At 44.4% G+C, this 25873-nt stretch overlaps 1 protein-coding gene across 1 annotated transcript in view; it reads right to left on the bottom strand.

Moving 5' to 3' along the window:
• The window catches only part of ROR1 (receptor tyrosine kinase like orphan receptor 1), a 369596-nt gene that overhangs the window by 104319 nt on the left and 239404 nt on the right, over positions 1–25873 (bottom strand). Inside the window, exons 3-4 of the mRNA XM_027852854.1 lie at positions 11497–11784; positions 10462–10492 (exon numbers count right to left, since the gene is read on the bottom strand). Coding sequence (XP_027708655.1) covers positions 10462–10492; positions 11497–11784 — 319 coding nt within the window. The remainder of the gene's footprint in view (positions 1–10461; positions 10493–11496; positions 11785–25873) is intronic.

Below are 25873 nucleotides of genomic sequence, written 5' to 3'. Positions count from 1 at the left end.
TGCAAAGTATAGGTCAGGGAGCCTGACTTTGGTTCCTGGGAAAATTTTAGAACAGAACATTAAAGAGATGGTCAACAAACATTTAGAAAAGGAAGCAGTGATTACAAAGCACCACTCTGGCATCATCAAGAATAGATTATGCCAGGCTAGCCTCATTTCCTTTTGTGACAGGATCACTAAGCTAGTAGGTAAGGGGAATGATGTGGGTAAAATTTACCAATGAGATTCACGCAGATAAGTCTAAGAAAACAATGTACATGCCTTAATTAAAAAATACTTTATTGTTTAAAAAAATGCTAACCATCACCCGAGCCTTCAGCGAGTCAGAATATTTTCACTGGGGGTGGGTCTTGCCTCGATGATGGCAGCTCACTGATGAGGGGGTGGCTGCTGAAGGTTGGGGTGGCTGCGGCAATTTCTTCAATAAGACAACAATGGAGTTCCGCTGCATAGGTAGACTCTTCCTCTCACTTGAACAATTAAAGACCATTATAGGGTTATTGATTGACCTTCAGTATTGTTGTGTCTCAGGAAAAAGGGAGGACCAAAGAAAGGGAGACAGACAGGGAATAGCTGGTGGGTGGAGAAGTCAGAATACACACACCATTTACCAATTAAGTTCTCTATCTTATATGGGTCTGGTTCATGGCACCCCAAAACAATTACAATAATAACATCAAAGATCACTGATCACAGATGACCGCAACAGAAATAATGATAATGAAAAAGTGTGAAACATTAAGAGAATTCCCAAAATGTCATATAGAGCTGTGTGTTGTTGGAAAAATGGTGCCAATAGACTTGCTTGAAACCAGGTTGCCATACTTTCGATTTGTGAAAAATGCAACTATTTGCAAAGCACAATAAAATGAGGTATGCCTGTATTCCCATTTTGCAGATGAGGAAACTCCCTCCTTCTGTCTCTCTGTCTCACTCTGCAGCTCTGTCTCTCCTCCCTCTCTTTCTCCCTCCTTTTATCTCTCTGACTTTCTCTGCATCTTTCTCTGCGTCTCTCCTCTCCTCCCTCTCTTCCTCCTTCCTTCTATCTCTCTGTCTTGCTCCGCATCTGTCTCTCTCCCTCTCTTTTTTCCTATCTCTGCCTCTCTATTATTATGTGTGCCACCCCCACATAATGAACACTGTGTAAATATCCACTGGAATTCTCCTTGAATGCTTTCAGCTCCCCATCTATGATGTGAGATTTGTTGAGTGTGAGAGGTAACCAGGGACAGGAGAATTTGGCTCTTCCAGCCTCAAGATTGCCAGACTCAACCCAAGTAGGATTGGGAAATCCTCCTTATCTTATCTTTCCCCATTCCCTCCACGGTCCTCCCTCTCTCCACAGCCGCTGGTTCTTGGGCCGCTGGGATCGGGCTCAGTGAGAGGGGGCTGAGAATGGGCTGTCGCTCCTATTAACTAGAAGAGTCCTGGCTCGACCCCGATCTCACCCACTCTGTCCCTAGAGCGCAAAGTGTTGAAAGTCATTCTTGAGTTTATCATGAATTGCAAAGGGAAAAGAAAGAGACATCCTTTGGAGGGCTTAGTCAGATCCCAGCTACATTTCTTCACTTTCGCTGGAACTGGTCTGTAGATAAGGCGGGGGGGAAGTCACAAAGGCTGGCTACTCTAGCCTTTAATAGAGCAGAGTGCCAAAGGTAGACAGAGGAGAATGAGGAAGATGGATTGCTGGTTCTATTCAAGAGGAGGCAACGTTGTCTAGTGGTTAGGGAATGGGTAGTACAGAAAAATCTCTGTCTCTGACTCTGTATATATTACACACCATTAGCATTTGGTTAGCAAGAATAATTAGTGAAAATAGAAGGTACCAGGAGGCCCTCTCCTTCCTGCTATGGCCACTGTCCTCCTCTCAGGCTCCCCCCACCCTGGAGCCAACTCCCCTGATGAGGCCTCAGAATATCCTCGGCTTTTTCTTTTCTCTCAGGAAGGCAGGATCCCAGAGTTTCCCCACCCCTCAACTGAATTCATTCAGTCAATAAACATTTATTAAGCCCCTACTATGTGCTAGGCTCTGTGTTATACAATGGAATTTAGCCCGGAAGGTACATTAAGGTACATTTTTCACGACTTGTCGTGGTAAACATTTGTTTGCTTCTTGTTGTGTGTGCAAAGAGGACTCCTTATCTTTCCCTCCAAACCTGCCCCTATTCCTAACTTCCTTCTATCTGTCAAGGCCACCCCCAGGTTCCTTCGAGCCACCATTTTCACAACCCTGGAGTCACCCTCAGCTCAACACTTCCCCTCCCTACTTCTAATTAGTCACCATTAATTTTGCTGATTCTACTCCCACAACCTGTCTTGCCTCCGGGCCCTTCTCTCCACTCACATCACAACAACCCCCTACTTTGGGCTCTCATCACCTCCCAACTGGTAAGAGTTTCCCAGTTGGTCTTCTGCCTCCCAGTCTCTCCCCACTCCAACTCATCCTCTATGGTCTACACAGCGAGCACCGGGATATCCCTAAGGCACAGTCTGGCCAGGCTATCCCCACTCTGGAAGCTCTGGGGGCTCCCTAGGGCCTCTGGACCAAAAGGTTTTATTGGGTATTTAAAGCCTTCGGGACCTTGGCTCCAGCCTGTCTTTCAAGGCTCGTCATTTATTTTCCTTGACATTGTTTTAAATGGACTTCTTGCTGCCCCTCGGGAGCGACATTTCATCCATCTCAGTCTTTTGCACAGGCTGTTTCCCCCGCCATGACTGTTTCCCCTTTTCTTCTCTCTCTTCTTATCCCAAGCTCCCTTCAAAGCTCAGAGTTGCTTTGAGAGGCAGCAAGATGGTGCCATGAATATAGCACCAGACCTGGACTCAGGAAGACCTGAGTTCAAATCCAGCCTCAGACACTTAGTTAGCTGTTTGACCCTGGGCAAGTCACTTAACCTCTGTTTGCCTCAGTGTCCTCAAATGTAAAAATGGGGGTAATAATAGTACCGATTTCACAGGTTGTTATGAGAATCAAATGAAATAATATTTATAATAATAGTGCCCCACACATAGTAGGTGTTATACAAATGCTTACTCGGCCCAATCTCCCCACCCCTTTTCTCCCAGGGAAAGTATCAACTCCTCCTTGAAGCCTTTTTGGATGTCCCCAGCTATTAGACCCCCTCCTCACAAACTATTCTGTATGTGTCTATATCTGTAAGCATGTGTGTATGCATGTATACACACACCATGTATATGTGTATGTATATATACACATATAATTGTGTGTATATATAGCCACACATGTCTATTATATATACTTATGTACATATGTAACAGTTTAATATCTACTTACACACGTGCATGTATTTATTCATTTATTTTTAACTATTTATTCATTCATTTATTTGTTCATTTATTTATCTGTCTTGGAGTAGATTTTGGATGATCACTCCTTGGGTAACATGTCGAGGTGTGGACTGGAGGTCCTTTTGAACTCCCAGATTCAGCAGTCTGTCATTAGAAAACTCTGCTGAATCTCCTCATAAATTGTTGGAGTCTTCCAGATCCAGCTTCCGTGGTCTTCCACAAGCTCCGCCTCGATTTTCTGAGTGAGATGTGATCTCTTCTTATCTGATTTTATGACGGGTGCGCCTCCTGGGTAATTATTATACGGTCTAGTTTGTGTTCTACTGATCTGTCAATGCCAATTAAATTGGCGCTGGGCGCCTCTTGGGCACTGAGCATTGTGTTAGGGATGGGAGGGGGGTGAGGCCAGATGTAGATAAGACAAGGGCCCTGCTTGTATAAAGATACAATCTCACTGCTACTGCACTGTCAACTCCAAGAGGGCAAGAAACACGTCTCACTCACTTTTATTCCACAACATCTCCTATACCTAGGAGGAGCATAGGAATGAATGAAGCCTTTGTCCAGGATAATTAGGTTGGGTGAATCAATAACAGGTCACCCATCATATCACCAAAAACAATTGCTTTTTTTGGACAGACCTATGATTTCATTGGGATGGGGAACTCCTGGTGAGGAAATCCCCTTTCCTACTGTAAATTGGCAACTATTTGTTTTTAACTTTCTGTCTTAGATCATTATCTGGAGGGCTGACGATAAGTGACTCACCCAGGGTCATTAAGTCATCCTGAGTTAGGGGGAGGACTCAAACCCAGGTATTCCTAACACTGAGGCCAGCTGCCTTTCCAATGTCCCATACTTCTACTCATCCAAGATGATAAAATATGGAAACAGTCAATGTTGGGGCTGGGGGAACAGGAAGAAATGCATAGCGATATATTGTTGGTAGGGCTGTGAATGGATCCAATCACTCTCAAAAACTATTTGGAATTATTCAAGAAAAATTACTAAACTGCTTATACCCCTTGACCTAGAGATCCCCAGTGTCAGGCATATGACAGAAATAAAAGCTCCAAATATGCCAAAATATTCATAGCATCACTTTTTTGTGATATCAAAAAACTGAAAAGTAGATCACCATCAGTCACTTAACTAGCTGTGTGACCCTGGGCAAGTCACTTAACCCTGTTTACCTTAGCTAGATGGTGCAATGGATGGAGCACTGGGTTTAGAATCAGGAAGACTCATCTTCATGAGTTCAAATTCAGCCTCAGACACTTACTAGCTGTGTAACCCTTGGGAAGTCACTTAACCCAGTTTGCTCAGTTTCTCCATCTGCAAAATGAGCTGGAAAAGGAAATGGCAAACCTCTTCAATACTTCTGCTAAGAAAACCCCCAAAAGGGACCATGAAGAGTCAGACATGACTGAAAACACCTGAACAACAACAATAACAGTAACAGAAAAGTACCCATAAACAGGAGATTGATGTACTGACAAACCTGTGGTATGTGATTACAATGGAATATTATTATTCTATGAGAAAGTGATGAGGAATGTAGAAAATATGGAGAGACTTATATGAACTGATGCTGAGTGAAGCAAACAGGAATAACATACAAAATGACTAAAATAATGTAAATGAAAAACACACAAAAAGGAAGCCAAACGTGGTCTTATTGTAATGATCCATCCTGATTCTAGGGAATAAACAATGAAACCCTCCACCCACCTTTCCATCAACAGGTGAGGGTCTGCAGGTGTGGACCACTGCATACACAGTTAGATATATCCACTGGGTTGCTTTTTCCTAACTGTTTTCCTTAAGAGTCCAATTGAAGTTGGGGAGAGGAAGAATATTTATCTATATATGACTATAATATAATAATAGCTGGCATTGATATAGGACTTTAATGTTTGCAACATGCTTTATTTACATGATCTCATTTTAACTTCATTTAAATTGTGAGGTTAAAATGAGACCAAGTGTTATTTGTATTATTATACCCATTTTACAAATGAGAAAAATGAGTCTCAGAGAAGTTGTGCCCCTGCCCAGGATCCCCATAGAGAGTAAGTGTCTGAAGCAGGATTTGAACCTAGTTTTTCCCTACTCCAAGAATAGTATTTTATCCACTAAACCATAGTGCCCTTATGCAAAAACAGAAACAAAAATCAGTAAGATTTATTTTAATTAATAATAATAATGACAGATTTCTCTAGCATTTTCCTCACAACAATTCTGTTGAGGGAGGTTTTACAGATGTGGAAACTGAGACTGAGAGAGAAAGTTTCTTGCCTAAGATCACATAACTAGTAGGTGGCAGAGCTGGGATCTGGTATCTCACATAGTCTCTTGCCAATGTTGCCTTTCAGGTCACAGAACAGCCTAGAAATTCAAAGACATTCCCAACAGACTCTATGATATCATTTGCCTCCTTCCGTGGCCACATACACGGCCATCCCCTGGTATAGACTGCCATCACGTCACGCCTGGACTTTTGCAGTGGGGAGGGGGAGGGGGGACGAGGGTCGTCTGCCCGCCCCAAGTCTCTCCCCATTCTTGTCCATCTTCTGCTTGGGTACCAAAGTGATTTTTCTAAAGCACGGGTCTGACCATGTTACTATCTTACTCAATAAACTCTGATGACTCCCTGTCAAGTACAAAGTGCTCTGTTTGGTATTCCAAGCTCTTCGCTACCTGCTCAGCCTTGTTATGTATTACTCCCCATCACATGCGTGATGGTCTGGCCAAGCTGGCCTTTGTGGTTTTGCTCACAGACAACACAGTGTCCCTTCTCCTTTCCTTTGCTAGCATTTGCTCCCTCCTTGATGCCACCTTCTAGAATTCCTACTTCTTCCTAAGCTTGGCTTAAGCCAGGAGTCTTTGGGGCTTCCACCCAGCAAGGATGGCTTCATATTTATTGTGTATGTATTTGGCATACATTTATATCTCTACATGGGGTTACCCCAATGGAATGCTAGATCACCAAGGGCAGGGATGCTTTCCACTTTGTCTCTATCTCTAGCACCTAGCCCAGTGTTTGGTCCATAATGAGCAATTAATCAATGTTTACGGCTAACCACAGCTAACATCTATGTAGCACTTTTAAGGTTTGCAAAGTGCTTTACAGATATCATCTTATTTGACACAGCAACCTTGGGAGGTAGGTGCTATTATTATCCCATTTTACAGCAAAGAAACTGAGGCAGAGAGAAGTCAAATGACTTGTCCTAGGTGACACAACCAGGAAGTTTCTGAACTCAGGTCTTCCTGACTCCAGATCCAGTGCTCCTTCCTCTGTACCACCTACTTGTCGTGTCTCACTCTTCATGATCCCATTTTGGGTTTTTTTGGCAAAGATACTAGAGTGGTTTGCCACTTTCTTCTCCAGTTCATTTTACAGACAAGGAACTAAGGCAAACAGGGTGAAGTGACTTGCCCAGGGTGACACAGCCAGCGAGTGTCTGAAGCCAGATTTGAACTCGGGAAGATGAGTCTTCCTGACTTGAGGCCTGAAGCTCTATGCGTGATGGCACCACCCAGCTGCCTCCCACCTACTTGTGCCTTATTGATTAACCGACTGCTTGACTGAGATTAGCTTCAAAGAGTAAAGACAGCAGAAAGGCAGATGTCAGTTAACTTGTTAATGAGAACTTCCAGGATAAGAAGACTCTGGCACAAACATGGCGTGCCATGGAGGGAGTCACCAGCTCTTGGCCTAAGGCCAAGTCTGGGAGCTTATGGATTTATATACTTAACCACAGAAATCCAACCTGGGATCCAAATTATCAGCAGCAATTGAAGCAAGGATTAACCGGAACAAATATGGTGCCCGGTTGGGAAGGCATTTTAAACATGAATCATTTTTCAGAAAAGTTTTAATCTTTATTTAAATTAAAACTTCAAAAGGATTTTACTTATCAACCAACCCCGTGAGCAATTCAAAAAAGGCGATTAGCTTTAAGGAACAGGAGGCAGGGGGACCAAACTTCTGACCTGCCTTAAGACCAATCAGCATTTTCTCCCCATGCACGGAGAAATGCAATTAGTATGGGGTGACTATAAAGCCCTTTCCACTGTTACAATTAACTGGCTGATGAAGTATCAGAAAGGCTTGGCCAAGGGCCAATGTTTATTTTTTACTCCTTGCATGTTTTATTAATGGAATTCCACTGGGCCTCTGGGAACATACAGAATGGTATTAAAATATCCCACATCGGAATCCAATGACCTCCATCAGGAAATGGAGTCAGTGCTGCATGGCCTGATTCAGGGTTGGGCTTGGTCCAAGTACACTCTAACCAGGGCAGACATCTTGACCTAGAAGGCCATGCACCCAGTAGGCACATATATTTGTAATGGAATGGGGTTTGATAATTTCCAGTGAATTCTATTCAGGATATTAGCAAAGGACTTGAAAATCAGGACAGTATGAGATGGAATCCCTCCTCAGACACTAGCTAGATGAGGCCCCTCACGCCCAGAAGGGCTGCGTTTGAGTTTAAATAAATGACATTTCCAGTGAGCATAAACCATAAAGATGAGTTTAACATATTACTATCAAGGTCAAACCCAAATGACACAGGAAACGAGAAAAAATACTGGAGTAAAGTAGGGGTTATCAAATGTTGTGATCTAAGACCCCTTGATATTCTTTTTAAAAAATAATATTTTATTTTGTCCCCAATTTCATGCAAACACCATTTCAACATTCACTTAAATATTTTTTGAGTTGCAACCCCTCAATACTCCTAACAATTATTGATGGCCTCCCCAAAGAACTTGTATTTATTTGGGTTCTATCAATTTCTACCATATTCCAAATTGAAATATCTTAGTGTTATTGTGAACATAGTTTTGACCTTGTGGATGTCCTAAAAGGGTCTTGAAGACACTGGCTTAAAGCAAAATACAATTATCCCTTCCACATCATGACTTTCTCCATTGTATTTTTGATATATGGCAAATCAGCATAAGAAATCAAATGGGGATTCTTTTGGAGTTGTGCAGAAGCCGCAAACAACACAGAAAAAGGTTAGAAACTCAGAAATGCATAAAACATACATATAGTATTGCATGATATCAACGTGTTTTATCTTTTAATACTATACATATAATTTCTTTTTTAAAGTTAAAATAAGTAAAAAGTTAAAGTTTGCAAAAAGAAAGTGAAAGCCAGCAGATGACACACAAAGGCTAGAAATTTAGAGACATCACATTGACCTACATATAGCCTATGACCAAATATTTAACCCAAATTTTACAATAAGGTACTATAAACACTCCATAAAAGAAAAAGAAAAAATTCAGACTTCTTCTCTGGTATCAAGGGAGGGCCACAAAATTTTACGTGGCTTTTCCAGATCATAGCGGCGCCACGCCCCTAACCCCCACAATACAGAAAGGATAACTGTAAATTCTTGGTAGATTCTTTCATTTTTGACCCTGGTTTGCCTGCAGTTGAGAATCTGACTACCAGATTCTTGTCATTATTCTAGGTCAAAGTCCAATACTTACCACCCCGTAAGACATTGGTACTGAATCCTTGAGTCCTTGAATGGAACAGGAGGTCAGCATTTCTGCTGGCAAGATTCAATCTTGAATAAAAAGTATACATAAAAGGAAGACCCGAGCATACACTTAATGGGGGCACTTCGGAGCCCTCATAGCTGCCCCAGACTATAGCCAGAACCAAAGAGGTGGGTGGCTTGCTATAGTAGTTTTTCAACAGCCCTGCCCACCCTGACATGTGGCCTCACTCTCCAAGAAGGTGTCCCTTCTACCTGAAAACAACTGAGCCCTCATGAATCCCAACAGAGGTTTTACCCTCCATGCTGGTCATTTATTGATGACCTTGCTTTTTTTTTTGCTTTAGAGTTATTTGTAGACTTGACCTATGCATGAGACAGAGCAGGGAATTCAAGTCAAAGCCTCTTCCAAGGAAAACTAACCACTGGTCAGCCCTATCATTCCTCTGTGTTGTGAGTATGCCTTGTCCTTTTTAGATCAGTAACCTAGACACTAGTCTGGGGAATATGGCTCTTATCTGTTCCGTTCCCAGGATAGCATCACTCTGTGGGGGAAGCCTTGTGATTTGAGTCACTCTGACTCTTTGTGATTGAGTAGAGACAGAAAGAATTCTGGAGCAGGGCAAGAGCTGGTCAAGTTACCCAGGCCAGTGGGTGGTGAAGGAACACAACCCTGAGCTAATCTGGGCAGCCACCTGCCTGAGAAGCCCCACCTGTGCCCACCAGGAGAAGGGACTGCTGGAGTAGTCAGTGACCTCCCCGCTGTTGTCATATAAAAGCCAACAATCAGGCCAGAGTAAATGAAAGACAAGACCATGAACAATGAAGACTGAGGTTAAGAAGCTGGGTCTCTTGAGAAGTAAATAAAATATACGTGCATGCCGGAGAAAACAGTGAAGGAACTGAAGAGACTGGACTGAAGAGAAACAAGAAATTCCCTCAGAGTCATTCCTGGTTCAGATGAGACTTTTCCGTTAGGGCTTTCTGCATCTCAGCATCCACCCCCTACTCTCCTCCCTCCTCTTCCTCCTCCTTATCCTAACTAGCATTTAAATAGTGATTTAAGGTTTACAAAGCACTTTACACATACTGTCTTTTTGATCCTCCTAACAACTGTTTCAGAGGAAACCAATCACAATGGGGATGATGAAGACTGATGTAAATGCTGCCCTATGACCTTCACTGCCACAGAGGATGCTGACAAAGCCGGAGCACTGAAACCATCACAGAACAGCTCTCATACCACAGAGGGGCTCAATGTGGGGGCTTCCAAGTCTCCAGGGAGGTCCCAGCACCTCATCTAGGCCCACTGTCCATCTCTCCTCAAAAAATAGTTCTTTCAACTAGCATACTGGAATTGCTTTTGGCTTTGAGAATTCAGATGCTGTGTCACAGAGACTCCCCAGACAAAGATAGACAGCCATCCATTGACAGCGGTGGCTTCCTCTCAGGGCAGGAGGCAGATACAGAAGACAGAAACACATCTGGCTGAGACATGAGCTCCCAGATCTAGAAGGAAGGAGCACTCGCCTTTGTCCTTGGACCCTGGACAGCAAGTTCCACGCAGGAAGGACACACATACTTAAGAAGGCAATTGAATGGGAAATAACAAACTACTTACGAAGATCCAGGGCTTGCTGTGGGCGGGGGACCTAGAAATAAAGAAAAAAAGAAAAGAAGCATTTTAGCTTGAGTTAGCCAAGGACGCCCAATAGGGAGGTATGGTCAATCCATTATGGAGCAAAGCCAGTTTGAATTGCCCTGGAGTCCCATTCATTGTCCCAAGATTTATGGCTACTTCCATTCCATGATCCAAAGCCCCAAGAGCTGAGAATGTTGATTCCACAGCTACAGCTGAGGTCTGATGAATGGCACAGGAAATGCCAACACCTGAGGCATTAAAGTGGGAATCATCCCAATAGGCAGACGTGGCCCATTGGGAATACTTAAGACCCTGGGCAGCTATTCCAGCCAAATCCAACTATGGCCCTCCACCAAGTTTAAAGTCAATCTACCAAATACCATAACTATTGATCAATACCTCCTGGTTAAATTTTAGTTATTTGTTGGGGGGGGAGGGGAGCTCCCATTACTGTTCTTAATGACAAAAATAATGATAATAATAATAATAATAGCTAGTATTTATATAGCACTTTAAGGTGTGCCAGGCATTGTGCTACCATTCTAGGAAAGGACATGTCAATCAATTGCCTTATGACTCCAATCATCATCCCTGTGACTACCTTGATCAAAACCCCCCTCCTTGGCCACTATTTTCTTAGATGTGTTATCTTTCCCTATCCAAATGTAAGGTCCTTGAGGACAGAGACTGAAATCCTTTTTGGATCTGTATCCCCAGAGCTTAGCACAGTGTCTGGCACATAGTAGGTGCTTAATAAATGTCAATTGATTGATCCTTAGTTGCTAATCCCTCTCTACAAAATAATCTTGTATCTATCTTATACATATTTATATAAGTACAGGTTGTCTTCCTTGAAAAGTCTGTGTTCTCCTTGGTGGCAGGAACTATTTTACTCTTGCTTTTGTACTCTTGGAATCCAAAGTACCCAGTATCCAATAGGTACTTAATAACAAATGCCTATTGATTGATGGCAGTTGGATATTAAAGAACCAGGTACAAAAGATGATATCTTACCAAACTTGACAAAGAGGACTCCAGTGGTGGACACAACTTTTTTGCCATTGCTTGCAACACACTGGAAGTAACCAGTGTCTGTAGTGTCCAGGTTCCGTATCCGCAAGCGAGAGCCATAGTTGGTAGCTCGAAAGGAAATTCTCCGGGGCTCTTGGACCACGGGAGCATCATTCTTAAACCAGCGGATGGTTGGGGGTGGGTTCCCAGAGACTCTGCAGTGCAGTTCAGCAGTCTGGCCCAGAGACGTGGTGATGTTATTCATGGGCTCATCCAGTGTCAGGAAGGAGTCTGTGACGATAACACCGAGAGACAAAAGAGGATGGTGAGAAGGGCATGTTGGCGAGTATCTCGGGGCACAAGAGAACCCTAAAGCTAATCCCATGCTTGAAGCAATTTCCCCATCATTTTCAGTGAGCACTTGGGAGTAATAATTCTGCAAAAATGTCACTGCTCTGCTCAAGGAGCTTAAGTGGACTACCTGAAAGTTACGATAAAAAAAGGATCTTGATAAAATATTACAAGAAATTATTAATGAAAATTGCCCTGAAGTTCTAGAACAAGAGGGTAAGGTAGAAAGTTTTAAAATCCACTGTTCACCACCTGAAAGAGAAACCAGAAGGAAAACTTACAGGAATATCATAGCCAAGTTTCAAACAATTTAAATAAATGTAATAAAAATAAATTAATAATAATTAATAAATAAATTTAAGGATCCTCTTTCCCTTCCTCCCTTCCTTCCTTCCTCCCTTCTCATCACTTAGTCTCTCAGGACACTAATGCCACAGCTTTGTGACCCAGTCTTTCTGACCAGTGCCTTCTATGAGCCAAGATGGCACCAGGAATGGAAGGGTAGTTATGAAGTTGGGTAAACCTGGGTTTAGTTCCTAGCTCTCTCACATAGCCATGTGACTTTGGGTGAGAAGCTGAACTTCTCAATGTGCCTAGAAACCCTCTAAGATCCAAAGTTCCAGATATATTGCTCATCTGCATTGTTGGGGAGGATTTCCACCCCTGGAATTCTGTCCTCTGATGACCCATAGGCCAAGGGGCCATTCAGTCAGTGAAAAGAACTCTGGATTTCCAATCTGAAGACCCAGGTCCAAATCCCAGCTCTGCTCTTTAAGATCTATGTGACCTCTGCCAAGACTTGCTGAACCCCAATGTCCTCAATGGGTATAAAACAAAGGGGGCTTGGACTAGGAGACCACCTTGGGTTTTGCCCAACTTGGAACCTGTGACTATGACGAGGAGACCAGGGGTCCAGCCTAAGAGTCTACAATGTGAATGATCTGCTAGAACCTGTTAAATACTTTAAGAAAAAAAAATGCAGAAATTAAAAAAAAAAAGATTTATTTGGTAAGAATCAGAAGATTATCATAGAATGTAAGCTCCTTGAGGGCAGGAAGCATTTCATTTTTGTCGGGGCTGACACATTGTGGCCACTTGAGAAATGGCTGATCTCTTTTGAACACGGCATTCTCATTCATCAATGCATGGGTCCCTGGGATGAGATAATACTTTAAGGGAAAAGGAAAGGATGAAAAACGCTCTCAGAGGGACTGGGATGCACGCCACCATCCCCCTGGGAATTTTCCCTCCTGCCCCAGCTTACATAGCTTCTAGAAAGGGAGGGAGGGAGGCAATTAATAGTAACTCCACAGGGGCTTGTTAGGGGAAGCCAGGAAGAAGACACCTGCTGGGCATAGTAACGGGGGCAAGCAAAGTGGGACAGCAGAAAGCCGGAAGACCTGGGTTCAAATGAAGGCTCTGTTACTTTTTACTACCTGTATGACTCTAGGCAAATCACAATCCCTCTGTGCCTTAGTTTTCTTATCTGTAAAATGAGGAGATTGGACTTAGGAGCCACTAAGGTCCCTTCCATTTCTCAATCTATAAATCTATGAGCCTGGAGGGCAGAAGTAGGTGGAGTAAATCTCAGAGGTCATGCCATCCAGTCCCCTCATTTGACAGGGATGCTACAGGAATTGTCCATCTGGAATAAGCACCAGAAGCAGAATTTGAACCCAGAGCCTCTCCCTCCAAAGACAGTCTTTATTCCACGTCAAGATGGCTCCCTCTAAGCTAAGCAGCTTTAAGTGTTTGGAGTTACAGAGGAGGCTTGGGACCAGACCTGTCATTTCCCCTGGCTCTCCTATCCGTCTCTGGTTATTATGGCAGGCAGGGTGTGGTCACTGGGGTTTGTTTTGTTTGCGGTTTACTCGCTCCGGGACTGTCCCTGTCTGCCCAAAGCCTGTGCCAAGGCAGAGTACGCTCCAAGCCCTATCATTTTATGAGTCCCTGACCTTAGAGATGACCCAATCCAACCCTTCATTTGGTAGAGGAGGAAAGGAAGATTCCAGGGTTCAAAGGCTTGGCCAGAGTCGGGAGGAGAGCACCCTGAATGGCTGTGTAAACCGGAGACCATGCTAAGGTCACAAAGGCATTTCAGAGGAAATGCAGGAAGTAGTTGGTAGGAGGCACCGGTTTATAGAAAAGACAAATTCAATTTTAACTCAATCTTGGTGCCTCCTGGAAAGGCCAGACCCGGGGGGAGGGGAGCTCGGGAGACGGGGTTTTGACTTTTCATCTGATAAGGAAGAATGGGCCAATTTGTTTGCAACCTGCAGCTGCTCTGTTGGGAGGGATGACGAGCCCCTGACCGGATGGGCTCTGGGTGGATGGAGCTGGGCAGAGTCCAGTGGACAAGGGATCCCCCTTTGCTTTAGAATATAGACCACAGGATCACGGAGGCTTGGAGACAACAGGGGGCTAAGGCCAGCCTGAGGCCAAACCACACTCCAGTAAGAATCCACTCTCTGGGGGCAGCTAGGTGGTGCAGTGGTTAGAGCCCCAGCCCTGAAGTCAGGAGGACCTGAGTTCAAATCCAGCCTCAGACCAAACACTTGACACTTACTAGCTGTGTGACCCTGGGCAAGTCACTTAACCCCAATTGCTTAAAACAAAAAAAGAATCCACTCTCTGACATCCCTGAGAAGAGCTCCCTGGCTGCCTCCCAGTGACTCCCCTCCTTTCTCTGGGTTTGACCCTCTGGGACTAGGCAGAGGAAGTCTATTTCCCTCTTCCTCCTTTCTTAGGGCCTTTGTGACCCTGGGCAAGTTGTCTGACCTCTTCCAGTCTCAGTCTCCCTGTCTGGAAGATGAGAAGGCTGGATTTGCTGAACTCTGAGGTCCCTCCAGGATCTCAGCCTCTGAGCCCATGACTCTATTGCTTCACATTTTGATGTGACTCTTAGACCCAGAGCTCGAAGGTGGCTCAGAGGTCATCCAGTGCAACCCTTTGATTTTACAGATAAGTAAACTGAGGCTCAGCATCTCATCTTTTTTTCTTCTTCTTCTGTATGTCATGCTAAGTGTCTACTAGGCAATTAGTCAATGCTAGTGGAATGCCCTGAGGTTCATCAAATGATTCTCAGGTAAATGAACAGATAGCTGACCTATTCATGAAACCAATTCACGCAGACATGCTGCTCCGTGAGAGTGCAGCATAGCAGATAGAAAGTTAGCCTTCGAGCCAGGAAGCCTGCGTTCAACCCCTCCCTGGGTCACACAGGGACTCTGGGAGTCTGGGCAATTCATTTACCTCTGCTGGCTGGATTCAACTCTCCAAGACTCTTGAGACCCTGACTACAAGCCGCGATCAAATCTGAATTGCCAGAGGGAGCCTCCCAACTGAGAATCCCCTACACCAATGGAGTCCACTTCTAATGGTGTCCCAGAGGAAGCACCTCTAATGACCACGGCGCTGGCTGACCTAGCCCACTCTGTCCTATCACCACGGCAGACCCCAGAGTCACCAAATTTCAGAGTTGGAAGGGCCACTGATGGCTCCCTTGCCTAAACCACACTCAAATAGGGAGTCCCCCCTCTGATATCCTGGATGGGTTTCACCCAACCACTACCAGAAGACCTTCCATGAGGAGGACCTCACGACTTCCAGAAGCTGACCACTTCATCTTGGAATCATTTGCACTGCTGGGAAGATTTTCCTGTTATCAAGCCTCAATTTGCTTCTGCAATTTCTATGCCTTTTGGGGCTAAATAGAGCAAGTATAATCCCTCTCCCCTGAGACCACCTTTTTTTATTTTCCCCCAGCTAGGCAATGGGGTTAAAGTGACTTCAGGGTCACACAGCCAATGAGTGTTATATGTCTGAGGCTAGATTTTAATTCAGGTCCTCCTGAATCCAGGGCCAGTGCTCTATCCACTGTGCCACCTAGCTTCCCCAAGACCACCTTTAAAACCCCTGAAGGAAGCTCTCACGTCCCTCTCTGGTCTTCTCCTACCCTTCGACAAATCCTCATGGTGGTGTAGACTCAGTGTCTCACTGTAACAGCATGGTTGCTTTTCTCTAAAGGTTCTCTAGTTTATCAACATCCTCCTTTAGAGCTAAACCTAAGACTCCAGACAGAGTATGAGCAGGGCAAAACAGAGAGAGATTTTCCTCCCATTACCCCTAGATGCTATGCCTGCCTCTCTCAAAACAACCCAAGTTGGGTCGATCTTCCTTCCTTCCTTTTTTTCTCTTTCTTTTTTCCTTCCTTCCTTCTTTCTTTCTTTCTTTCCTCAGTTTATTTATCCACTCACTCACTCATTTAGGTTGTCACGTGAGATTGCTAACATTGTTAAAAGTTGAAAAAGAGGCAGTTCGGTGGCATAGTAGACACTACGCAGGCCTAGAAGTCAGCAAGGCCCGGTTCAAATCCAGCCCCAGACTCTAGTTGGGTGACCTTAGGTAAGTCACTTGATTGCCCTTCGGTTTTCACATATGTAAAATGGAAATAATAAACTGCACCTACCTCCAGCACTGTTACAATGGTCTATAATGAACTGCCGTGTGAAAGTACTTTGCACAGCATAAAGTGGTAAAAAAAAAAAATGTGCATTGCTGTCATTCCAACCTATGTGGAGCTTACAGTCCACTGAGATCCCCACAGCCAACGGGCCAGGGATAGCACCGCTGTCCTTTGCCCTGGGTGGACCACGTCTGGAACTTGTGGCTCAATCTAGGGGCCGTAATTTAGGAGGGATAACCTGCCCATTGAATACATGAGGGACAATATGAATTTATAGTCATGTAACTTTAGAGACACGCTGTAGATCACAGAGGATTTCGATAGCATTTTTCATGTACAAATTTCTCCCAACATCCGTGACTTAATTTCCAAAGAGCTCTCCCTTCTGCTCCCCTGGAAGGTATGTGTGTGTGTGGGAGGGGGGACAAGCATAGAAACTGAAATATGAAGGAGGTAAAGGTTAAAGGTTAACAACCCCCACTCCACCTTCCTCTGCCTGACCCCACCAAGCTGGTGAGCCTGACAAGGAGCCAGTCACAATTAGAACTCAGGGCTCTGGCCCAGGTATCCAAGGAGGCACATGCCAAGATCTTGGCCTCCCGACACGATGGATCCTTTTAAAAAAAAGGGGGCGGCCTCCACCGTGAAATAAAATGCTTAGCTAAGCAGAAATGAGCCCTGCCAGATGTACTTAGGTCATCCCAATTGACTCAGAGAGAACATTCTGTTCACACCATCAACCTGAAGTCGCTTTCTGCTCCTTCACCGTAAATACTTCTGACTCACTATCTCAGGAAATATTTTTTATCTTAATGAAGTCAATGCCGAGCATAATCTAAGTCAGCTTGCACATTCTTGAGCTGGGGCCATGAGCTGCGTTCAATAAAAATCAGGCTAATGACACAGGACTTCTGAATAACCACAGGGCGCGATCTAACATGATGACTTTAATCCTGCGCCTGCACAAATGGGCAAAAGTCATCCGGCTGCCCGCTCGCTCCATGGCACTTGGCAGACTCATAACTGGGATGAGGAGAGACCAGCATTGGTATCGGTCTCCATGGAATCGTGCATGGTGTCTACACTGGACGACTCTTGGAGGTCAGCTGGGTCATCCAGGATCCCAGTGAGAATTCTCTACAAAACCATCATTTCCTCATCTGTAAAATTGGGTGGGTTGGCCAAGAGGGTCTCTGAGGTCTTTCCCAGCACTAAGTCTAATGATCTTGGCTTCATGAATGGCCATCAAGCCATTGCTTGAAAAAGTCACCATAACCACTGTGGCCGCCCATTTCACTTTCAGAGAGCTCTAGCTGGTAGAAAGGTTATCTTTTTCCTTAGAAATTAAGAAAGGCTTTCACACATTGGGTGGACCCCCTGTGATAAACTAATGGGAGGCCATGGAGAAAAGTTACATGGGATGGGTATACTCGAATGGACCAGGTGTTGAGAATTCTATGGGAGAAACCAACATGTACCTAGACAAGTGAACTACATAGGCTAAAGAAAAGTCATCAGTATAAGGAATTCCTGGGTGAAGAAACTCCCTCCACTAAAATAGGTCAGCACCTCCTTTTATCATCTTAGAGAGCTAACTAGAGCATGGAAAAGTTAAATGATTTGCCCTGGGACACAAAGCTAGTATGTTTCAGAGGCAGGACTGGACCTCAGGTCTTCCCAGCTCTCTTTCGGAACAGCTGCCTCTCAGCCAATTAATACTCAGTAGAAATCTCCAAGTAAAGATTGGTTGATGATTTTAGTGTGTTGTAGAGGGCATCTTTGTTCTGGCTTGAGTGGAACTGGATGAAATCAGAGAGTCCTTCTAAAATCTGAAATTCTGAAGTTTGCATCTCAGTCCCTCAAACAAATAACACCAAGGTGGGATTTCCAGAACTCTGGAGCTCATGGTGGAATCCCCTGCTTTGTGATGTTAAGGTGTTTTGGTTATAATAGATTAAGGATGTGAACAAGACACAAGCCTGTGCCACTAGTCAGGGTGTCCCCTGTCCTCCCTCTCTAGCTTTGTCTGATGGATTCCTGCCCTTCCTGATCCCTTCTTCCCCTCTTAGGGTCACACAGAGCTTTGCTTCTGTCTCTCAAATGTGCTCATCACCTCCTCTTGTGCATCATAGTTCTCTTGGTTTGCATCTTCTCCCCCATCTGATTGTAACTGCTTGGAGGGCAGGTCTACATCATCTCATCCAACATCTCCAGGAGCCTAGCACACTCTGGACATTTCATAATTGTTTGTTTTCTTTGCTTTTGTGATATTGGTCAAGGCAACTCTGTATGAGGGCATCTGTATCTGAAGGACCATAGGATTTTAGAAAATACATGTGCTAAAACGCATTAATGCTGGACAAAATTCAGAAGCCATCTGATCCTCCTCCTTCATTTCTGCTGAAGAGGAAATGTGAATCCCAGAGAAGAGAAGTGATTCACCCCTAAACTCCCTGGTAGCAAATTCTAGTGTCTGTCTACTACATCCTCCCGCTTTTTCAACACCACAAACCTTTAGTAATCTATCAATATCTAGTGTTTATTAAAGGCTTACTATATGTCAGGCACTGTGCTAGGCACTGCATAATGGGTCCCTGCCCTCAAAGAGCTTACATGCTAATAGAGGAGACAACATGCACCCAAACAACCATATGCTAGATGCATACAGAGTGGATGGAAGGAAACCTTAGAGGGGAAGGCACTAGCAGCTGGAGAGATTGGGAACACCCTGCAGCAGGTAGTCTTTGACTTGAGTATTGAGAGATGCAGGGACTCTATGAAAAGGGTGAGTATTCCAGGTATGGGAAAACAGCCAGTGCAAAGGCATGGAGAGGGGAGATTCATTATCGTGAGTAAGGAATAGTGAACAGAAAGATGGGAGGGTCAACCCCATGAAGAACTTAAAAATGTGGTATGACTGAACTTGAACCCAGGTCTCTCATCCTAATCCATGTTCTTTTCCAAGCTGCTCCATATTCAAAATCATGAAATCTTTGTTCTCCCGGGCTTAGACCGCCTTGGCCAATGCTTTATCCTAGCAAAGGTGGCCATGATTTTGGTTTTTATTATTATTATTATTTTTTATGGCTGAGTTATAAAGCCTCAGAGAAATGCTGACAGACCCTTAACGCTAGGGCAGGCAGAGGGGGTGCCCTATAATGAACTCTTAAATGACTGGAGATAGTATCTGGAAAGCCAAGCCTGAAATATATTTCTGCTCCTGGCCCACTGCCAAAACAAACTGAACACATCATCAGTCATCTCTGGGATTTCAATAGCATGAACAGGAGACGGATGCCGTGTCATATTTAAAAATTACACATCCTTAATAGCAAAGATTTTGGCTGATCCTGCATTAGAGAATGGGAATGGTCATGCCCTGTGATGCCTAGGTCAAAGGACCATGCAAAGAAGAAGATGATGATGAAGAAGGAGGGACAGCACCCTACACCTTCAAAGGAGAAATTTGGGTATTTTCACTCTGTTAAAAAGTTGACTGGCCCAGTCACCATAAATCTTCCAGGATTTCATGACGTTAAGTGAAACACCGGGTGGCTTCCAAAATAAAAGCTTGTCATTCTGGCTAAGGAGCTTTTATGCCTCCTGAGACCACACCGGTTGGTGACGCCATCTCCCTTTCGGTAAAGTCACATCTTGGTAGCACAGTTTGGGTTCTGTTCACCTTTCTGACTAGATTCTTTAGCTGGGGTGTGGTAGGGGGTTGGGGAAAGTGAAGGGTTGACAGACCAGAATTTTGTTGTTGTTTTTGTTTTTCCCCAGAAAGTAAACTCTGGTGAATCAGAAAGAGCTATGTTACTCTTCAACTCCATGGTGAATTTTTGAAAATTTTATTCTACAAGATTTAATTTTAAAAATAATTGCCAAGAGCTTTTTACTGTGTGAATTTTAAGGAATCTTAAACTCATAAAATGTTAGATCTGGAAAGGACCCTAGGACATAGAATGTTAGCACGTGGACTGTTAGAACATAGAACATAAAAATGTTAAAGCTGGAAAGAATGTTGGAATTTATAATGTGAGAATTGGAAGGGCCTTTGGGAGATAAAATGTTAGAGGTAGAAGGGACCTTGATCCTCAGAATATCAGAACTGGAAAGGATCTTGGATGATAAATTAGTGATAATAGGGATGCTGTAACAGAATGTTAGAGTTAGGAGGGATCTCAGAACAGAAAATGTTAGAATACAGAACCTAGAACATAAAGTATTAGAAAGGACTGTGGAATTGGAAGGAACCTTAGTACATAGAATCTTAGGAGAAGAAGGAGTCCCACTGTAGTCCCACTGTAGGGCCACTCTTCCAACTGGGCACTTGGTCTTACAGGTAGGAATCCCCAGAGGGCAGCTGACCATTTTTCCTATTGGGATTCTAGAGATAACTCTCAGGGGATAGGTTTCTCCTGTTGCTCATAAGCCCCCATCTGCGTGTTTCCCATTGATTATCAGCCAGTTGCTTCCATCAGCTTTTAGAAAAGAGTATTTACTACGGTGGTAAAGTAAGTATAATTGGTATAAAACATTCCCCCCAAACCGTGGGCACGCTGTTCCCCTGAACACGAAAGGTCCTTGGGGAGAGCAAATGTAAAGCACAAAGATAGTGAGGCCCATGTGTAGGGAAGGTGCATGGCAAACAGGGATGTCTCAAGTTCTAACCCTGGCAATCTTTTTCTCCCTTCTTAAAGTCCTAATGGAGCTTCCCTGAGTTTTCCCTGAGTGTAACTAGAGTCCACAGCCGGTACTTCTCTCTGTCAAGGGGAGACTCACACCCTTCAGCCATCGCCGTCCTCAGGTGCCCATCTTTCCATATCTGTCTACCAGAATTCCCTTTACCGTCAACCACTCGCACTCCAGCAGTCACTGCTATTGCTTCCATTTGCTCTGGGACCTCTGATGGTTTTCTCAAACTCATAAGGTTTGCTGGAGAGCAGGGAGAAAAGACAAAGAGTCTCTCTCTCCTCCTATAAAGTGTTTCCCTGTCAAGGTCTTGGCCAGAACTCCTATACTACCAGACTGGCCTGTTGCTAGAAAGCGTGATTCCTAATAGCTACAAGAATAGCTCTGGAAGTGTGTCTGATTATTTCGGTCAATCACAAGACATTTCCTGGGGAGCCGAATTTGTCTTTACCCAGTGATCAAAGCTCTTAATTCCTCTGAATCTGATCAGGGACTTGCTCACATCTAGCTTACACTTTGGACTGAGTGATTCAGTTGAGCTGTCTAGGCCTTCTGGGATTACATTAACCGGGTTGGAAACCCCCGCTCCTTACATTTAGAACATAGAAGAAGAGAGCCAGAAGGGGCCTTGGAGTGTATCTGTTCCAGTCCTCTCATTTAATGGAGGAAAAAACCAAGACTCACAGCAATCATTAGAAATGGACCTCCTGACTTCTTCACCCGGAATACTCCTTGTGGTTTGAGGGTCCTTTGACAAGCATGATCGGGCCTCAGCTTCCTCAAAAATTAAGCATTGTTTCTTCTGGGGAAAGAAAAACACTGTGGGCCCTTGGAGGACAATTTACATTTGAAAACCTCCTGGTGGCTTTATTCTCCTGGGTCCAACAGTTGAGAGTCAAGTCAAGGAAGCCAAAGGCCTAACACACGCTGATCACTGAAATGCTATACCAGAAATGAGAGTAGTAATATCAACAAAAACAATTAAAATAGTTTTATAAAACCAAAAAGTGCTTACAGTATGTCATAACACGCATATGAAAGTATGCACTTATTAAGTGCTTACTGTTTGCCAAGCACTGTGCTAAGCCCTGAAGATACAGAGAAATGCAAAAACAGTCCTGTCCATGTTTTAATAGGAAAGACACCTTCTTCTCCCAATGCGGATGAACGTGGGCTCCAGGAACTGATAGTCATAACAGAGTTCTCTGGGGCACCAAGAGGTTAAATGGCATATTCACGGTCATATCACCTGCATACCTTAAAGGCGGGATTTGAAGCCAGGTCTTCCTGACTTTGTGGTCAGCTTGTTATCCATTTCATCACACTGTTTCTCCTATAGGTAACAAATCAATCTTTATTGGACCGAATGAGGGGTGGCTAGGTGGCACAGCGCACAGAGCACTAGACTTGGATGCAGGTAGACTCATCTTCACGAGTTCAATTCTGACCTTAGACACTTACTAGCTGTGTGACCCTGGGCAAGTCACTTCACCCTGTTTGCCTCAGTTTCCTCATCTGTAAAATGAGCTGGAGAAGGAAACGGCAAACCACTCCAGGATCTCTGCCAAGAAAACACCAAAAGGGGCCGTGAAGAGTTGGGCATGACTGAAATGACTGCATAATGACTAGATTGAATGCACTGAATTAGGGTAGGGGTGGGGGGTTGGCAATTGTCTAATATCACACAGCTAGAATTCAAAAGAATCAGGACCTGAACCCTTGAGTCAGACTCCAACTATTTCATTTTACAAACGGGGAAAGTGAGGGAAACAGAAAAGTTAGAGTGACCTCCCCAAGATCACACAGCTACTAGGTATCTGAAGTGGGATCTGAACCCAAGTCTTCCTAACTCCAAGTCTGGTACCCTATCCACTACACCGCCCTGTTCTATCCTGTACTCCACGGGTGACTTTGAGCAGGTCATTCCACTTTATGGAATGTATGAAGGACTCAGTCCTTACTCTCTAGGAAGTCTAGAGAAGGGCCGGGGGCATGTTGAAGAAGTCTTTATGGAGAATTTGTAGAAAAGCAGGATAAGAATCCCCTAGGATAAGGTGTAGATAGGTTGCATCATGTCCCACTGGGGAGAATGCTTCCCAAAATGAGCCCAAAGGCCAGAGGTGTTAAATTCATTTATAAAGGAAAAGAGAATATGCAAATGCAGAAATATACTGAAGCCAAGCATTTAACAAAAACCTCGGTCCAGGCTGATAATGATAACAATGCTGCTGATGACCATAGTTACCATTTATAGAGCATCTTTGGATTGATGCAAGACTTTAAATACGTTATCTCAGAACCTGGTCAACCCAGACACATTTCCTTGATAGCTGGACACCGGAGCTGCTCCAGGCAGCAGAACCACACCACATGATACAGGTCCTTCACGGCCCCAGAGGAGAAAAACCTCTTTTCCTCAAGCACCTGTCCACTCTTACCCAATTTGGGGACCTCCATTGCTGGGCTTCCCTGGCTCCATCGCGTTGGTCCATTCTACTCTGCCAGACTCAACTGTTTACCCATCAAGAAGCCAGTTGACTGCCTGGGCCCCAGCCTTGGAGTGTCCCATTACCATTTGTGCTCAACGATCCCAGACCGTTCACTGAGATAGCACAGGTAAAGACGGGGCTCCCATCACACACCCACACTTAGACACAGTATATAATGACAAGTCCTTCTGGCCCAGGACCAGGACCAGATAAAAAGTCCCCTTTGATGAACCCAGGTCGCTTTTCTTTCAAAAATATCATATTTTTCATGGTAAATCAACCTGCCAGAATGGGTTATTCATCAGAGCGATGCCTTCACCTCTTGGTAGTCAGACACTCCTCTGCTTTCTGAAAGCATAACCTGGGCAAATTCTCTTTCTTTGAATTTGACAGCTAATATAATACAGACAGCGCTGGAAGGCAGCTGACAACAGAATTTTTGAGTTGGAAGGGAGCTTAGAACACAGAATATCAGATGTAGAAGGAACCTTAGAACTTGATTATAAGTAATGGTATATCACTTAGAACACAGAATATTAGAGCTGAAAGGGTCTTTAGAACAAAGAATGTTGGAGCTGAGGGGAACTTAGAACTCAGAATGTTAGACCTGGGTGGGACCTTAGAACACTGAATGTTAGAACTATATAGGACCTTAGAACATAGACTATTAGAACTGGATGAGACCTTAGAACATAGAATGTTACAGCTTAGAGAGACCTTAGAAAATAGAATTTTAGAGCCAAGAGGAGCATTAGAACATAGAACTTTGGAATTTGAAGGGAATTCAGAACCCAGAATGTTAGAGCTGGAAGGGATCTTGGTAGGTCGGATAACGGGGCCAGGAGAGAACTTAGAACAGACATAGAATGTCAGAGCTGGTATGATGCTTATATGGAATGTTAGGACAGAAACAAACGTTTAACATGAAGAATACTAGAGAAGACTGTAGAACGTTACTCAAAACCACAGAGATGATCTATTGCATCCCCCTTCTGGCTCCCTTTATTTTACAGACAAGGAAACTGAGTCCAGGAAAAGGGAGGTAATCTCCCCAGAAAAGAGACTTTCCCAAGCTGATTGCAAATAAATAACGCAGCCTGGCGGTGTGGAGAGGGGATGCAGGGACGACGTAGTTCCACGGCTTACAAGCCATAGATCTGGGACTGGAAGGGAGAGGAGCAGGAATTTGATCCAACCTCATCATTCTACAGATAAGGAGACTGAGGCCCGGAGAGCCTCAGTGACTTGTCCGAGATTACAGAGAGCACAGAGCAGAGCCGAGGACTTAAATCAGGTCTCCGCCCCCCCAAGCATTTTTATTTTTTGCTCTGCCTTTCATTCCAGCTATAATCTTTCACCCTTCTGGATGTTCCTCAGGAAATTTCTGACACCACTAAGCTGAGCAGGGGAAATGAAGCCTCTCCCTGGTTGGCCTCCACATTCTAAGCTCATGCTGGAACCCCCAGCCCCCTCCCCTAGCCCCGCCCCTTTTCTGACAGAGTTTATTTTTGAAGAAAAGTGACTTGGAACTCATCAACAAATATCCCCGGCAGGCCATAAACCAAGGCCCCGATAACCATCCAGGGACTTGGCCGTCATTTTGGGGGCCCCTCTGTTAGTGGCTGCTCTGGCCAGGGACCCCAAGTCAGCCCATTAAGCAGCTTCTCTGAGCTATGCGCCTCAAGATTAATGCCATGAAGTCAAGGAAAAGCAGTTATTTTTGACATTATGACATACAATCACTTGACGATCTGGTTCCTATTAGTTCTATTTCTGCCTTTTAAAGGCCTATTTTTTACGGAAAATGTCAGGAAATTTGGAACAGAAACTTACAATAAAACACGTCCCCTGACCCTCTGTTCTATCAATCTTTCAAATAAACAGAGATAGCTGGGGAAACCAGGAAGAGGCAGCTCTCTGTTGTTACCTGGCATAAAGCACAGGACCCGCCATTACCTGGCCATCACCTGATGCGGGGGGGGGGGGGGGGGCTTGGGTAGAAGGCACAAGGGACCATGAGGAGAGGACCATGCTCTAGAAAGCTGGAACGCTCCATGTCAATGCCAACTTGGAGACTTTTCCTTTCATCCCCCCCACCTTCTCCAATCAGTCCATATCGACAGCTCCATCATTCACAAACGAGACCTTCATTTCTCAACAAGGAACGTGCTCTCTGCCAGTGGGAAAGCAAACACGGGCGCTAATGTAGTGTGCCTAAGAAAACTTGCAAACAAAGTAGAGTTAATATACTGCCTTTGCTCCCTGCTGGGCCCTGTGAACAGGGTCTGAATCCCCAGGACTGATAGGAGAACGGTGATTTACTACAAAAGAAAATGAAAGAGCTAATTGTGCATGAACGTGAAAGCTATATTTCTTCCGCTTT

The sequence above is a fragment of the Vombatus ursinus genome, unplaced genomic scaffold (genome assembly GCF_900497805.2).
Source record: "Vombatus ursinus unplaced genomic scaffold, bare-nosed wombat genome assembly UNPS02009824.1, whole genome shotgun sequence".
NCBI classification, from domain to species: domain Eukaryota; kingdom Metazoa; phylum Chordata; class Mammalia; order Diprotodontia; family Vombatidae; genus Vombatus; species Vombatus ursinus.
Note: the sequence above shows the minus strand (reverse complement) of the source record. Positions and strands in the feature narration are given on the sequence as shown.